This window comes from Phyllobates terribilis, unplaced genomic scaffold, assembly GCF_046119375.1.
Source record: "Phyllobates terribilis strain yellow unplaced genomic scaffold, ASM4611937v1 Scaffold_3__8_contigs__length_932513732, whole genome shotgun sequence".
NCBI lineage: Eukaryota > Metazoa > Chordata > Amphibia > Anura > Dendrobatidae > Phyllobates > Phyllobates terribilis.
Window position 1 is genome coordinate 469,488,494 of NW_027362763.1, and position 17,696 is coordinate 469,506,189.

General features: G+C 45.7%; 1 protein-coding gene across 4 annotated transcripts in view; it reads left to right on the forward strand.

Annotated features, from left to right (window-relative positions):
* The window catches only part of LOC141259599 (uncharacterized), a 248,968-nt gene that overhangs the window by 204,103 nt on the left and 27,169 nt on the right, over positions 1-17,696 (forward strand). For all 4 annotated transcript variants that reach the window (XM_073675832.1, XM_073675830.1, XM_073675833.1 and 1 more), the window contains 3 exons: positions 12,975-13,109; positions 15,195-15,347; positions 17,173-17,382. In XM_073675832.1, coding sequence (XP_073531933.1) covers positions 12,975-13,109; positions 15,195-15,347; positions 17,173-17,382 — 498 coding nt within the window. The remainder of the gene's footprint in view (positions 1-12,974; positions 13,110-15,194; positions 15,348-17,172; positions 17,383-17,696) is intronic.

A 17,696-nucleotide genomic window follows, 5' to 3' on the forward strand; every position in this document is an offset into this window, starting at 1 on the left:
GTTTTCTTCTGATGACTCTTCCATGAAGGACATATTTGTGCAGGTGTCTCTGCACAGTAGAACAATGTACCACAACTCCAGAGTCTGCTAAATCTCTCTAAAGGTCTTTTGCAGTCAAGCGGGGGTTCTGATTTGCCTCTCTAGCAATCCTACGAGCAGCTCTCACTGAAATTTTTCTTGGTCTCCCAGACCTTATCTTGACCTCCACTGTTTCTGTTAACTGCCATTTCTTAATTACATTTCGAACTGAGGAAAGGGCAACTTGAAAACACTTTGCTATCTTCTTGTAGCCTTCTCCTGCTTTGTGGGTCTCCACCATTTTCATTTTCAGAGTGCTAGACAGCTGCTTAGAAGAACCCATGGCTGCTGTTTTTTGGCACAAGGTTAGAGGGGGCTGGGTTTTTATAAAGCTGGGAAATTTGCATCACCTGGCCTTTCCTAACAATGATACCAAACAAGCCATAACCTTAACAGGCTAATCAAGGTGTGAAATCTTGGACAAAGTTATTTGAAGAAACAAATCTTCAAGGGTGCCCAAACTTTTGCATCGGCCCATTTTCCTTTTTGTAATTTTTAAAATTTAAAAGATGAGAATATTTTTTTTGCCTAAAATACAAAGAAAATATGTCATCTTTAACTTTAGGCCTTTTAGAGATCATTTAATCATCAACTTGCTTAACTTTTCACAATAACAATAATTTAGGGCAGCACAGTGGCTCAGTGGTTAGCATTCCGATACTGTAATATCGGGTATCGGCCGATATTCGCGGTATCGGAGTTCCGATACTTTTAGAATATCGGATACCGGAATCGCAAGTTCCCATAATGCCTGCGCTCTGCAGTGTCTCTGAAGGATGACAAGCTGGATGGCAGCGCTCAGCTGCGATCCAGCCTGTCATCAGAATGCCATCCCAGCGTGGGAGAATTCTCTTGATTGTTTAAAAGCCGGCGGGTGGCAAAAAGCCGGCGGGCGGTAAAAAGCCGCCCGCTTTTAAACAATCACACAGCCCCATACTGCTTCCCCGCAGCCTCCCACCCCGATCCTCCGCTCCCCTCGCCACCTCACATCCCAATCGTAAGTTAGGACCGGGCGGGGAGCGCAGCACCAAGGAGCGGGGAGCGAAGGACCCGGGCGGGGAAGCCGGCAGTGAAAAGACTTCACCGCGGGCTTTCCTGTTCTGTGCTGCGCTTTCCCGCCGGTTATTTCAAATGAACAGCTGAGGTATCAGGTGATGCCGATCAGCTGTTCATTTGAAGTAGCCGCGGTGCCCTCAGAGGGTTCATGTGAGTTCATGCTTGACTGCATTGCATGAACTCACATGAACTTTCCCACGGCGGCACAGGTCAGCCTCACCTCCCAGGCCATCAGACCGTCATGATTAGTGTCTGCGCGGTGTCTGTGCGATGTCTGCGGGTGTGTGCGTGCAGGCAGACATAGGCCGATGTGACACTACTACTCCCATCGGCCTATGTCTGTCCCCCGTCCACTCGTGCCAGCAGGATCAGCTGGATGGGAGCAGTAGTTCACATCAGCCTGATCCTGCTATTTAAACTGCCCCATATATTATTTTTGCCCCTATACATCTTTTATTCTTTTAGGCCCCCATATATTTTTTTTGTTTTTGGTCCCCAATAAATTTTACCTAAAATAAATTAGTTTATACATTACCTGTCCCCGCCGATCACCACCTAAAATAAAGTAAAAAATAAAAACTACACCTAGACACCTAATTCCCCGAAGCCATCGATCTCCTGTAATAAAATATAAAATAATAAACCACAACCTTATCCTTACCCCTCCGTAGTAGTCCACGAGTGACCGCTCTGAACCGCTGCCGCCGCTAGAATGACGGGGCCGTAAAGCAGCCCCGTCATTGCATAAGCGGGTTCGCCGGAGTTCAAGCAGCGCTGCTCCGGTTAGCTCCTTTATGGCCCTGCTGTACCGTGAGAAATTCCCACGGTACAGCAGTGCCGTAAAGGAGGTCTCCGGAGCTGTGCTGACTGAATGCACTCCGGTGACCTCAGTCAGTGGCTCCCGCTGCCGGGAGCGGACGTGTTCCCCGCAGTGTGAGCTTACAGCAGCCATGCACAGCTGTCACCATCTCCAGATGTGACAGCTGTGCATGGGAGATCAGCGCAGGAACGTGGACAGGTAACTATTTTTTTTTTAGTAAACTAAGAATTAAATAAAATTGTGTGTTTTATTTCAAATAAATTATTTTTTTTCTGGGTATAGTGTGTGTTTTTTCTTTTTAACACTTTGTAGGTTAGTAATGGGGGTGTCTTATAGACGCCCATCATTACTAACCTGGGCTTCATGGCAGCTGGCGCTGACATGAACCCCACCACTATTACCCCCTGCCACCGCACCAGGGCAGCGTGGAAGAGCGAGGCTAAGTGCCAGAATTGGCGCATCCTATGGATGCGCCATTTCTGGGGCGGCTGACGGCTGGTGTTTCTAGCCTGGGAGGGGGCCAATATTCATGGCACCCTTCCTGGGCTATTAATATCAGCCCCCAGCTGTCTGCCTAGCCTTTGCTAGCTATTAAAATAGGGGGGACCCCACATCATTTTTTTGGGGGGGGTCTCCCATTTTAATAGCTAGTAAAGGCTAGGTATTCAGCTGGGGGCTGATATTAGTAGCCTGGGAAGCTCCGTGGGAATTACCCCCTTCCCAGGCTTCAAACATCTGCCCCAGCCGTCTGCTTAACCTCCGCTAGAGACTAAAATTATGGGGGATCCCACGCCATTTTTTTTTTTAAATAAATCCTTTATTTTAACACTAAATGACAAGTACAGTAACCAACACTGTCACTGTACTTATTATATATGTTACTGACATGTTTCTATCTATCTAATCTATGTGTGATGCTCTATTCTTTCTGTTGTAAATTGTCGGGTACCGGTGCTGAATTGCCGGCCGGCTTTTTTAAAGAGACAGTGCATGAAAACACTAATATTTTTTTAAATAAATCCTTTACACTAAATGACAAGTACAGAAAGCAACACTGTCACTGTGCTTCTTATATATGTGACTGACATGTTTCTATCTATCTAATCTATGTGTGAAGCTCTATTCTTTCTGTTCTAAATTGTCGGGTACCGGTGTATGCCGCTGCTGAATTGCCGGCTTTTCATGTTTCACTGTGAGCACTGTTCCCATCGATTTGGGCAACCACCTCCCCCAATACATTCTACATTATTGTTAGTTGTTTTCCTTCATGTAGAATTAACCTACAAGGAAAGAAAGGGTTTATTTTCATTCCGATATTTGTGTCCCATTGACTTGCATTGGTTTCCGGTATCGGAATCGGCGATATCCGATACTTTTTGGGTATCGGCCCGATCCAATATTTCCTGATATCGGAAGGTATCACTCAACACTAGTTAGCACTGCAGCCTTGCAGCGCTGGGGTCCTGGGTTCAAATCCCACCAAGGACAATATCTGCAAGTAGTTTGTATGTCCTTCCCTTGTTTGTGTGGGTTTCCTCTGGGTTCTCTGGTTTCCTCCCACACTCTAAAGACGTAGTGATCTAGATTGTGAGCCCCAGTGGGGACAGTGCCGATATTGTATGTGAAGCGCTGTGGAATTAATGGCACTATATGCGTAAAATAAATAAATAAATAATTTTGACTAGGGTTGTCCAAACTTTTACATGCCACTTTATGTGGACTTGAGAAAGAACATTATTCCTGATCATTATATGACTTGTATCATTTGTACCTGTTCCCCTCTGCATGTTTTATTTCTAATTTTCACTTCACGGTCAGCTAGTGGGTAGTGACTAGCTGCTACGATGTCCTCCATATGTGTCACCCCAGGCCTGGATGCCACAAATATTAAAGGCTGTGTCTGAGAGCAGGAGGGAGGTTCCCTGGTCAGGGACCATTAACATGCAGCACCTCCTGTCCTAGGCCAGTAGGGGGAGCAGGCTGCCCCTATAAAAACTGGAACTGGGGCAGGGTTAGAGAGACCAGAACCCACTTCTGAAGTGTCCAGAAGGGTTCTCAGAGAAGAGGGACAGGTCAGCAGCAGCTGAGGAGTCCGTGAGGCAGAGGAGAGACTGCAAGCCAAGGACAGAGGCGACGAGAGCCGGTCCTGGCTGAGAGAATCACCACCGGACATTGGGGTCCGAGGCTGTCAGGGTTGCAAGCCCAGCAGCAGAGAACCATTCCGCAAGGGATTTCAGGTCCCTTGGCCTAAGAAGCCTGGAGGCTCCGCCACACAGAGGGACCAGTACAGCAAGGAGAAGCAAAAGGTACCTAAGGCCCGAGTCGCAAGCCATACAGGCGAAGTACACGGCCAGCTCAGGGACGTGGGCTATTACACCACGAAAAGGTGGATAGTCAGCAAGAGCATAGAGAGAACGGTAGGCCTACACACTCACCCTGACCAGTGGGGCTCGCCCGAATGCTCTCAGATACCCAGGCCCATTCCTAACCTGTACTTCTGTTGGGTCAGTAATAACATCTGCAATAAAGACCCTGGACTGTTTGAAGCAGACTCTGAACTCTTACTATTGCGGCCTGCACTATCACCCCCAGCATCCACCTACTCTGCCCTGAGGCTACACTCTTCCCGTGGGGAGTTATCCTACCCCTGTGCTGCACACCAACACCAGCCTCAGCTGTCTGCCTTGCAGCGGCGGTCATCTCTGACCGCAATCGACGGGTGGCGTAGACGGACATTCCAAAACACTGATAAATAGACTGCACAGCATTTGGTCTGACCACCCTGAGCCACGGGATCGGGTTGCCACTACTACTCCCAGCATCGTACAGAAGCCCGGTTGCGGGTACCCCACGGCCCAGGGGGCGAGTCACATACACAGAGGCATAGCTGCTCTCCTGTCTCTATTCAGCACACTCAGAAACAGCAGGAGATGCATGGTAGATATATTGCAGCAGTACTCTGTAATGTAGCTGTTAATCCAGCAATTTGTGTGAGGTTAAACACTTACTGTAAAGCAGCAATATTTTTTTTTCTACCTTTCACTCTACACCTCTCTCTTCCCCCTCCCACTTTCCTCTCTGGCTTCTGAAAGATATATTTTAGCTGTTCAAGTGGCTCATAAGTGAAGAAGGAAGCATAATTTTATGATGAGACATTTTACAAACTTTCTTATATTTGTATTTCTATAAATTTCTTTATGAAAACAACAGCAACTATTTAAAGGGGAGATCCGGGACTTTGTGAAAAACAAAAAATGTGCCTAAGCACTAACAGGACGGTAGTTGCTACTTACCTGCCTGTTGTGCTCAGCACATTTTTGTTTAACAAAGTCCTGGATATCAATTTTAGATTAACTGCAGTTACTTTGGAGCAGAGAAGAAGAGTGGACGATATGATCACTCTGCATAGACCTTTGGCTACAAGAAGAAAATTACAGTTTAAAAAATGTTTAGACCCATTAATTTATGGAACAAGCTTTTATTTTCCATTTTTAAAACACAATGAAAATATTAACAAAAGCAGTTCAATGTTCGAGTTAAGATTAGAGATGAGCGGTGTTCGCCAATCTGAAATTCGAGCTGTTTTGGGCGGTGTTCGAGTTGTTCGACGAACCCGAACGATTTGCAAAAAATTCGGCTGTTCGAGGTTATGTTCGATAACTGTTCGTGCACCAAAAGCGTGTCCTGCATGTCTGGCGCTATTTAGAGCACCAATCATGCAGGGATTGTCTGCCACTCACTGTAATGCCACAGCCATGGTGGTTGTGGCATTACAGTGATTGCCCAAATCGATGGGAACAGTGCTCACAGTGAAACATGAAAAGCCGGCAATTCAGCAGCGGCATACACCGGTACCCGACAATTTATAACAGAAAGAATAGAGAATCACACATAGATTAGATAGATAGAAACATGTCAGTCACATATATATGAAGTGCAGTGATAGTGTTGCTTACTGTACTTGTCATTTAGTGTAAAGGATTTATTAAAAAAAATAACAGTGTTTTCATGCACCGTCTCTTTAAAAAAGCCGGCCGGCAATTCATCAGCGGTACCCGACAATTTATAACAGAAAGAATAGAGAATCACACATAGATTAGATACAGTAGATAGAAACATGTCAGTCACATATATATGAAGTACAGTGATAGTGTTGATTACTGTACTTGTCATTTAGTGTTAAAATAAAGGATTTATTTAAAAAAAAATTGGTGTGCTGTTCCCCATAATTTTAGTCTCTAGCGAAGGTTAAGCAAACGGCTGGGGCAGATGTTTGAAGCCTGGGAAGGGGGTAATACCCACGGAGCTTCCCAGGCTACTAATATCAGCCCCCAGCTGAATACCTAGCCTTTACTAGCTATTAAAATGGGGAACCCCCCAAAAAAAATGATGTGGGGTCCCCCCTATTTTAATAGCTAGCAAAGGCTAGGCAGACAGCTGGGGGCTGATATTAATAGCCCAGTAAGGGTGCCATGAATATTGGCCCCCTCCCAGGCTAGAAATACCAGCCGTCAGCCGCCCCAGAAATGGCGCATCCATAGCAAGCTCCAATTCTGGCGCTTAGCCTCGCTCTTCCCACTGCCCTGTAGCGGTGGCAGTGGGGTAATAGGGCTGGGGTTGATGTCAGCTTATAATGCCAGCTGACATCAAGCCCAGGTTAGTAATGGAGAGGTGTCTATAAGACACCCCCATTACTAACCCCATAGTCAAAGTTGAAAAAAAAACACAAACACCCAGAATAAAGTCCTTTAATTGAAATAAAGACACAATTCTTTATTGTTCTAAATTAAACCATACTTACCATCACGCCCATTCCAGCTGAAGCCAATGTCTTCTGCAATAAAAATAAAATAACATAGCAACATCATCCTTACCTTTCCATGGTTCCCACGACGGCTTCAGCTCTGCTACATTCACATAACAGGCTGGATCGCAGCAGAACGCTGCCATCCAGCTTGCCATGCCACACACACTGAGAAGCGCAGGCATGCTTGCGCTCCTCAGTGTCTCGCTGTGACAGCATAAAGATGAGCCGAGTTCATGTCCTATGAACTCTGCTCACCTCAGGCACGTCACTGACAGCATGGGAAAATTCTCCTGCACTCAGCGCTTCAGCATGAGAATTCTCCCACGCTGTCAGTGACGTGCATGAGGTGAGCTGAGATCATTGGACATGAACTCACCTCATGCACGTCACTGACAGCGTGGGAAAATTCTCATGCTGAAGCGCTGAGTGCAGGAGAATTTTCCCACACTGTCAGTGACGTGCATGAAGTGAGCTGAGTTCATTGGACATGAGCTCACCTCATGCACGTCACTGACAGCGTGGGAGAATTCTCACGCTGAAGCGCTGAGTGCAGGAGAATTTTCCCACGCTGTCAGTGACGTACATGAGGTGAGCTGAGTTCATTGGACATGAACTCGGCTCATCTGGATGCCGTCACAGCGAGACACTGAGGAGCGCAAGCATGCCTGCGCTTCTCAGTGTCTGCGGCATGGCAAGCTGGATGGCAGCGTTCTGCTGCGGTCCAGCCTGTCATCTCGATGTAGCAGAGCTGAAGCTGTCCTGGGAACCATGGAAAGGTAAAGATGATGTTGCTTTATTATTTTTCTTTTATTGCAGGAGATCGTTGGCTTCAGCTGGAATGGGCATGATGGTAAGTATGGTTTAATTTAGAACAATAAAGAATTGTGTGTTTATTTCAATTAAAGGAGTTTTTCTCGGTGTTGTGTTTTTTTTAAATATTTTACTAGAAATTCATGGTGGTCATGTCTAATATTGGCGTGACCTCATGAATTTCGGGCTTAGGGCCAGCTGATAATGCCAAGCTGGCCCTAACCCCTTTATTACCCAGTGAGCCACCGCACCAGGGCCCTGGATGAGTTGGGTACAGCGCCAGAAGATGGCTCTTCTATGAACGCGCCATTTTCCGGGGTGGCTGCGGACTGCAATTTGCAGCGGGGGTGGGGGGGGGCAGAAAGCTTGGGTCTCCCTGCGCTGCGGATTCCAGCCCCCAGCTGCCTAGTTGTACCTGGCTGGACACAAAAATAGGGCGAAGCCCCACGTATTTTTTTTTTTTAATTATTTCATGAAATAATTAAGAAAAAAAGGGCTTCCCTATATTGTTGTGTCCGGCCAGGTACAAATAGGCAGCTGGTGGTTGGGGGCAGCCCGTTCCTGCCTGCTGTACCTGGCTGGACACAAATATAGTGCGAAGCCCCACGTCAATTTTTTTTAAATTATTTCATGAATTTCCTGAAATAATTTTAAAAAATTGACGTGGGGCTTCGCACTATATTTGTGTCCAGCCAGGTACAGCAGGCAGGAGCGGGCAGCCCCCAACCACCAGCTGCCTATTTGTACCTGGCCGGACACAACAATATAGGGAAGCCCTTTTTTTCTTAATTATTTCATGAATTTCATGAAATAATTTAAAAAAAAAATACGTGGGGCTTCGCCCTATTTTTGTGTCCAGCCAGGTATAACTAGGCAGCTGGGGGCTGGAATCTGCAGCGCAGGGAGGCCCAAGCTTTCTGCCCCCCCCCCCCGCTGCAAATTGCAGTCCGCAGCCACCTCGGAAAATGGCGCGTTCATAGAAGCGCCATCTTCTGGCGCTGTACCCAACTCATCCAGGGCCCTGGTGCGGTGGCTCGCTGGGTAATAAAGGGGTTAGGGCCAGCTTGGTATTATCAGCTGGCCCTAAGCCCGAAATTCATGGGGTCACGCCAATATTAGACATGACTGCCATGAATTTCTAGTAAAGTATTTAAAAAAAAACACAACACCCAGAATAAAGTCCTTTAATTGAAATAAACACACAATTCTTTATTGTTCTAAATTAAACCATACTTACCATCACACCCATTCCAGCTGAAGCCAACGATCTCCTGCAATAAAAGTAAAATAATAAAGCAACATCATCCTTACCTTTCCATGGTTCCCAGGACAGCTTCAGCTCTGCTATATCGAGATGACAGGCTGGACCGCAGCAGAAAGTTGCCATCCAGCCTGTCATCCTGCAGACACTGAGAAGCGCAGGCATGCTTGTGCTCCTCAGTGTCTCGCTGTGACGGCATCCAGATGAGCCGAGTTCATGTCCAATGAACTCGGCTCACCTCATGTACGTCACTGACAGCGTGGGAAAATTCTCCTGCACACAGCGCTTCAGCGTGAGAATTCTCCCACGCTGTCAGTGACGTGCATGAGGTGAGCTCATGTCCAATGAACTCAGCTCACTTCATGCATGTCACTGACAGCGTGGGAAAATTCTCCTGCACTCAGCGCTTCAGCGTGAGAATTTTCTCACGCTGTCAGTGACGTGCATGAGGTGAGTTCATGTCCAATGATCTCAGCTCACCTCATGCACGTCACTGACAGCGTGGGAGAATTCTCACGCTGAAGCGCTGAGTGCAGGAGAATTTTCCACTGTCCCCATACCTTATCAAATTTTAAGCACATCTCTTATTTGTATAGAGGATTTTATATAGTATAATATACAGGTGCTTCTCACAAAATTAGAATATCATCAAAAAGTTAATTTATTTCCGTTCTTCAATCCAAAAAGTGAAACTCATATATTATATAGAGTCATTACAAACAGAGTGATCTATTTCAAGTGTTTATTTCTGTTAATGTTGATGAGTATGGTTTACAGCTAATGAAAACACAAAAGTCATTATCTCAGTAAATTAGAATAATTAACAAAAAACACCTGCAAAGGCTTCCTACGCATTTAAAAAGGTCCCTTAGTCTGTTTCAGTAGGCTTCACAATCTTGGGGAAGACTGCTGACTTGATAGATGTCCAGAAGGCAGTCATTGACACACTCCACAAGGAGGGCAAGCCACAAATGGTCATTGCTAAAGAAGGTGGCTGTTCACAGAGTGCTGTATCCATGCATATTAATGGAAAGTTGAATGGAAGGAAAAAGTGTGATAGAAAAAGGTGCACAAGCAACCAGAATAACCACAGCATTGAAAAGATTGTTAAGAAAATGCCATTCAAAAATTTGGGGGAGGTTCAAAAGGAGTGGACTGCTGCTGGAGTCATTGCTTCAAGAGCTACCACACACAGACGTATCCAGGACATGGGCTACAAGTGTCGCATTCCTTGTGTCAAGCCACTCATGACCAATAGACAACGCCAGAATTGTCTTACCTGGGCCAAGGAGAAAAAGACCTGGACTGTTGCTCAGTGGTCCTTGCAGATGAAAGTCAATTTTGCATTTCATTTGGAAATCAAGGTCCCAGAGTCTGGAGGAAGAGTGGAGATGCACACAATTCAAGCTGCTTGAGGTCTAGTGTTAAGTTTCCACAATAAGTGATGGTTTGGGGAGCCATGTCATCTGCTGGTGTAGGTCCACTGTGTTTTATCAAGACCAAAGTCAGCGCAGCCGTCTACCAGGAAATTTTAGAGCACTTCATGCTTCCCTCTGCCGACAAGCTTTTTGGAGATGGAAATTTCATTCTCCAGCAGGACTTGGCACCTGTCCACATTGCCAAAAGTACCAATATCTGGTTTAAAAACAGCAATATCATTGTGCTTGATTGACCAGCAAACTCGCCTGACCTTAACGCCATAGAGAATCTATGGGGTATTGTCAAGAGGAAGATGAGAGACACCAGACCCAACAATGCAGACAAGCTGATGGCTTCCATAACACCTCAGCAGTGCCACAGGCTGATCGCCTCCATGCCACACCACATTGATGCAGTAATTGATGCAAAAGGAGCCCCGACCAAGTATTGAGTGCATTTACTAAACATGTGACGCGCCCCCTGGGCCTGTGTTGTGCGTGCACGTGTGTGCGGGAAATACCCGGATCGCTGGGGGTTGTAGTCTCCGTGGCGCTGACCCGGTCCGTGCCCAGGGTGGTCAATTCAGTGGCAGTCTTATTAGTGAGATAATAGTCCGACTACGCCACCTGTGGATTGCGGTCAGTGGGGACCGCCGCTGCAAGGCAGACCGCTGAGGCCGGTGTTGTGTGTACAGCTAAGAACGGGATGACTCCCCACGGGAGGAGTATAGCCTCAGGGCAGTTCGTGTGGATGATGGGAGTGATGGTGCACGAGCGCAGCAGGAATAACTCAGAGTCCGTGCAGTGCAGTTCAGGGTCTTTACTGATGTTATAAAGCAGACCCTCCCGGGAGTACTGGCTAGCAGTAGAGGCCTGGTCAGTCTGAGAGCTAGCAGGATCTCCCCTGGCCAGGTGGAGTTGTAGGCCTCCCCGTCTATCTGTACTCTTTCCTGGCTACCTTGCTGTGTGCGGGTAGAAGTAGCCCACGTCCCTGAGTATACCGTGTGTTGCTCACCCGTACGGCCGGTGACTTGGGGCCTTCTGTTAGCCTCCGCTTCACGATGGCGGTGCTGGTCCCTTGCTTGTGACCGTGCCTCCGGGCTTCTCGGTCCAGAGGACATGGAATCCCCTGCCGGTTGGATTCTGCTGCTGGACCTGCTGGACCTGGATGTCCCCACAGCCTCGGACTCCGTGTCCGGTCTTAATGTCTTCAGCCAGGGCGAGCTATCTAGCTTCCAGCCCCTGGCACTCGCTCCTGCTCCTACAGAGCTCCCTGCTGACACTTTCCCTGTGTCTGGAACTGTCTCCAGGCTCTGACTCTCCTAATCCCGCCCCAGACCCAGTTTATAAGGGCAGATTCCTCCCCTCTCAGGTCTGGGCGGGCGGTGTTGCGTGCTTAGGGCTCCTGACCAGAGAAACCTCCCACTTGCTCTCAGACGTAATATTTCTATTACTGTGGTAACCAGACCCCTGGGGTGCCACACATGTATTTCAGTAGGCCAACATTTCAGATTTTATAATAATTTTTCAAGCTGTTGTTATAAAGTATTCTAATTTACTGAGATAATGACTTGTGTTTTCATTGGCTGTAAGCCACAATCAATAACAGAAATAAACACTTGAAATAGATCACTCTGTAATGACTCTATTATATGAGTTTCACTTTTTGTATTGAAGAACTGAAATAAATTAACTTTTTGATGATATTCTAATTTTGTGAGAAGCACCTGTATGTATTGACTAATTACAGCCAGTGGAGCACACAGGGGACTTACGTGGATTTCCATGCCATTATAATTACTCTTCTAGCACAGAAAAACATAAATCTAACAGAAGAGTCTTTTGTAGGACTCATTAATAAGCTCATCTAGAATACCCAGCAAGCCAGCAATCACATTCCAGGGGACAACACCATAGGGAATTCAAAGTGTTCGTGAAGAAACAGTAGTACTTCAGAGGAGAATGGAAGAATTTTTGGACAGAACCAAATTAAGTTTAGAAAGGAGCCCTCCAAAGCTTGACCATGAAAGCACTAATCATTCAGGACTGTCCCAAACCTCCTTAACTTTCCGGGGTATAATAAACACTGTTTAGAAATTTTGTTTGGATTAAACAGTCCCTAGCACTCAGCATTGAGGAATAAAATGTATCTGAGAAAGTATGAAAGGCTAATTTGACACCGTACCTCGCTCAGGACCACATCAGGAAGAGAATATAAATGTGGAAGGTGAGGATTAAACCAGAGCGGCACCCTAGGTGAAACTAGTGGTGCATCTGAGCCTCTTAATATATTCTCTGCTACTGCCCACACCAGTAGCATAGCTAACGTGGGGAGACAGAGGGGATGGTTGCCCTGCGCTTAGGGGGGACACAACCAAATCTACTCCACTCCACCCTTAACTATATCAGCATGCGCAACTCGCCAATGCAGTTAAGCCAGGCCTGCACAACATGTGGCCCGTCAGATGTTCTCTTGGGCTTGTGGCCAGCTCACTTTTCCCGCTATTCAGATGTATTCATGTCTCTCAGGCGCAAATTCATATGAACAACACTGTGGCATCAGGAGGTAAGGGAGCGCTCGTCAGCTCCCAGCCCGACGTGCAGTGGTCAAGGATTACAGGGAATGGTCAACTGCCATCACTGAAAAGACTTATTTTGAGTATATATGGAATATCGCGGATCAACTTTGGTTTTTAAGTTAATACATATGGTCATTTTTCCCAGCAAGAGAAGATGCAGAATCTAAGAGAGGAGAACAGTCAGCTCCAATCATTAGTATGCAAACTGAAAGCCTTAAATAAGTGGAAAGTCACAGCCAAGGAAGGCCAGCTGCGTGAGAAGCTGAGAAACACTGAGAAGGTATATTTTATGCTATGGGACGTTTTTTTTCCATGTGCGAACTAAAACCACAGGGAGAGACATTATTCCATTTGTAGTAATTTTATTGTATGACACGGACAGACAACAACATTAAGGCTGGTTTAGAACAGCTATATGGAAGTTGCATATTGCAGATGTGACTGGCTCTGGTGCAGTTCCATGTGCTTATCACCATTGCAGATGAGTGCCGGAGCTGTCACTACATTGCAGTCTGTATTCTGGTCCACAAAATGGACTAATATAGTGCATGCTGCAATGTTTTCCTTGTGCACTATGGGTCCATGTGAATAATTGGCCACGTGCACTGGAAAAATGGGTACAATGGGTCCGTGTGCAGTCTAAGGCTGTGTGCCCACTATGCGTTTTTTAAGCGTTTCTGCAGCGGCAATTCCGCTGCAGAAGCTCTTAAAAAACGCTTGGTAGAAGGTCTGCAATATCCCCCAATGATTATCCGCATGTGCTGTGCACATGCTGCTGAAATTTCCGCTGCGGATTATCATTGCGGAAAAATACGCAGCACTACCAATTATTTTGCGGAAGCGCAGCGTTTTCGCCGCAATTTACTTTCATTGGACCGCATGGAATCCGCATCACTGAATCTGTACATGCAGAATCCATGCGTTTCAATGTGCGGATGGTACCCGGGTTTGGAGAAGAGGACTCTCCTCCGGACCCGGGTACCATAGTACCTGTAAAAAAAAAGAATAAAATAAAAAATAAATATTATACTTACCTTCTGATGGCCCCCGGCGTCCTTGTCTCTGCTTGCTGGCAGCTCGCGGTAGACTAAAGGACCTGCTCTGACGTCATTTAGTCATGTGACAGGTCACGCGCCCGCTGACATCGGCAGGTCCATAAATCTACCACGAGCAGCCGGCAAACCAGGGCGCAAGTATAATATTTATTTTTGATTTTTTACCATTCTTTCGGTCACACTATATTAATCCATGCCGTTTGCATAGATTTATATAGTGTGACAAGTTGTCAAGCACTTTCCAAGTGATGCTAAAATCGCTTGGAAAGCGCTTGACAACCCGCATGCGGAAATGCATGTGAAGAACGCTTCACATCCGCATGTCCCTGGCAGGAAAAACGCATGTACAATCCGCATGTACAATCCGCATGTACAATCCGCATGTACAATCCGCATGCGTTTTTTCTGCCAGGGAGATGCAGAAACGCTCAGGAAAAATCCAGAGCATTTCTGCATCGTGGGCACAAAGCCTCAGGCACACACGGACAGCTCACAGACCGATAGACGTGTCCCTGAACAAACGTTTCCCCACACAGCACATTACAAGGAAATCGGTAATATATAAACACTTCTGTTATACACTATTTCTCCTGATGGTTCTCCAATAATTCCCCTAAATATTTCTAGGTGTCTGTAGCTAGACTGCAAAAAAAGAGGCCATTATCTTCTAACAAAAGGCAAAAGGCTTGAAACTAATTAAATAATGTTTTTGTAATGGGTCGCAGCCTACTGTGTTCTCCTTTAATCCAGGGTTCCCCAACTCCAGTCCTCAAGGCCCACCAACAGGTCATGTTTTCAGGATTTCCTTAGTATTACACAGGTGATAATTGCATCACCTGCACAGGCAATAATTCCATCACCTGTGCAATACTAAGGAAATCCTGAAAACATGACCTGTTGGTGGGCCTTGAGGACTGGAGTTGGGGAACCCTGCTTTAATCTATTAGATAATACACTTATATACCTGCCTTCAATATTTATATTTTATACCATGAAGTTACCGAAAGGCGACAGCTCATAGATTTAAAGCATCTTCTACATGACATTTAGCATTCTACAAATGGCCTTCACATGTGACAATCTGACCACTGGGTCCCTAATGATCAGGGGACGTATAGCACTTAGTGATATGCTGTGGCCCCTTGAAATGTTGTGCAGATACAGCAGCAACTCAGCCTCATTCACAGTGTTGTCAGGATCAGTGGGGGACCCTGATGATTTCAGTCCTACGAATATGCCATCAATATCAAATTTCCTTTAAAGTGTGATTTCCCAGTATAGTATTCTGTTTTCTCATATTTAATAACCAGGAAGCCATTCAGAACAAAAAGGAAGGCTTAAAGCTGAAGCTGCTTGTGGAAACCGAGGTGACCTTGTTACGTCAGCAGCTCATGGCTGCAAGGACAGCTTTGACGAGAACACAGTCAGAAGCCGGCAAAGTGGGACAACAGCTGAGTAGACAGGTAATGTTCCCGTGTTGCACACTGTGCGGTAATACATTTACATGAAGCATATTGCAATGTATAATGCTCTGCTCCAGTGTAATACAGTGAAAACACTGCTACTGAACATTCAACTAAATTACATCGACGTACCCCCAAGGCTATGACCTGCTGCACATTTAGGGCTCGCTCACATGAGCGTATACAGCGTGGACAAGTGCTATCCGATGTTTTTCTACTCGGACCAGTTTTATACTATGAGGCAGTGCTGATCAGCGTTTTTTTTCTCATACGGATTCGGCATGAGAAAAAAAAAAACATGCTGTGATTTGATGTCGGAGGGCACGCATCCATTCAAGTCTATGGTGTGTAGAAATCATCGGACTGCACTCGGATGTCATCAGAGTGCAGTCCGATTTCCATGGACTCTCACAATGGGAAAGATGGAGAAATTATGTTCTCCGTCTTCTCCTCTCCTGTGCAACGATTTTCTCATCTGAGACAATTGGATCACACTAAGCTGACACTCCGATCAAACTCAGACCCTGCTTTCAGGGGAGACAAGATGCAAGCAGTGTCCGACAGTAGCTTATTTAACTGTCCCCATTGAAAACATATGGACATTCAACCAAATAAAGGCTCACTTGTTCAGGGGAGGCAGAAGAGATAACTGACAGCTGTCATAGGTCAATGGTAACATTCTAAGGGTCATTTACTCTGCAAGATAATCGTGAGCGTTGTTAAAAATGCTTGTTTCACAATTATCTTGCCATCATCTGATGAACAAGCAAAACGCTTGTTTATCGGGTGAAATGATCTTTTATACAGCATAAAAGCGCATTGTTTTCGTTCTTTGATTGCTCAGTGCGCATCATTTACTTTAATCTACCTGTCTAAACAGACATTCGAACAATCGCCAATCGGTAAAAGTCGTCAGCCAAATATATTTGAGGCTTACTACTAACGCATCGCCATAGGAAAGACATAACACATACAGTGAGATCTGTTATTATGGGAGAGGATTCTTCAGTCTGATGTTTCTCTGGGATCCTAGTTTCATGTTACCAGCTAACTAGAGGTGTGGAAAAGGAAAAAAGGAAAGCCTTGTAGAAACTAAAAATTAAACTGAGTCTCCCATTCTGACTTGGACGTCATCAAAGCCTCCAAAATAACTGCTCCCTGAGTGGCTTAAAGAAGCTTTCATACAAAAATTTTATTCCATAAACCTGTCTAAATGTATATGTAATGTAGTGTAAGTGCATTAATATACGCACCGATCACTGTCTTTTCTAGTTTCCACATGACTTCTTTTCAGACTTGCAGGCCCACAATAGGGTTTAAATGCGAGCCAGAAGTCTTTTTTTTTTATTATTATAAGCCCCAGATTGAGACTCTATAGACTTACATTGTAATAGCGGCCTCCAGATCACACCTAAACCCCAGCATACCCCAGCATAGTCCGTTAGAAGAGGACCAGAGCAGCGCTGGAAACTGGGGAAGACTGCAATCTATGAATATATTAATGCACCTACACTACACTATGTATATATTTAGACAGGTTTAGGAAATCAAAAGTGTTGTAAGAGTGCTTCTATTACAACAGTTTGTCTGCAACCTGAAAAATGTCCAATTGCTCTGTGAGTCCGGGACGTGTCAACTTTTCCTGGGAGCCACCTGGATTCCCAAGGAGTTGGCGATATTCAGTGACTCAGTTCCCATCACAATCACTCTCCTCCAGGACAGGCAATGTAAAGAGATGGCAAGTATACTCATGGAGCATAGAGTAACATAACTGTGTGGTAAACTCAATTAATTGTCACGTGACAGATATAATTTTGCCTTACAGAAGCAGCTGCTAAATGAGTCTGAGCACAGACAGTCTCAGGAGGCAAAAAAGAGACAGCAGCTAGATAGTATAAAATCTGCCAGCATGGACAGACTGCTGGGGGATGTGGACGAGAAGGAGCAGAGGCTGCGCTCCATGACTGAAGAAACTGAAAGAGCATCCAAAATGGGTCTGTTGCAGCAAAGTAAGATAAGAAAAGAAGTAAAACAGGTAACAAGAATTGATATCACATCAGCCTTGATGTTTGTCACACCTTGTCTCACTTCTCGTAGAAAGTACAAATTTGTCACACAAAAATCCCACCCTTAAATATTTTCTCCATGGCACATAGTCCCTAGCCAATGCCTCCATAACAGTATCTGCAATTTCACCACAATGACAATTACAGCCAAAACAGGCTTTGCTTTTACGGCCGGGAGCACCACTGCCCTTGATTCCCCTACCCTGATCCCTTTGGTCAGAACTACCATCAGGAAATACAGCTAGTAATGCAGTATGGTGCCCAGCTATTTAAGAAATGAAGG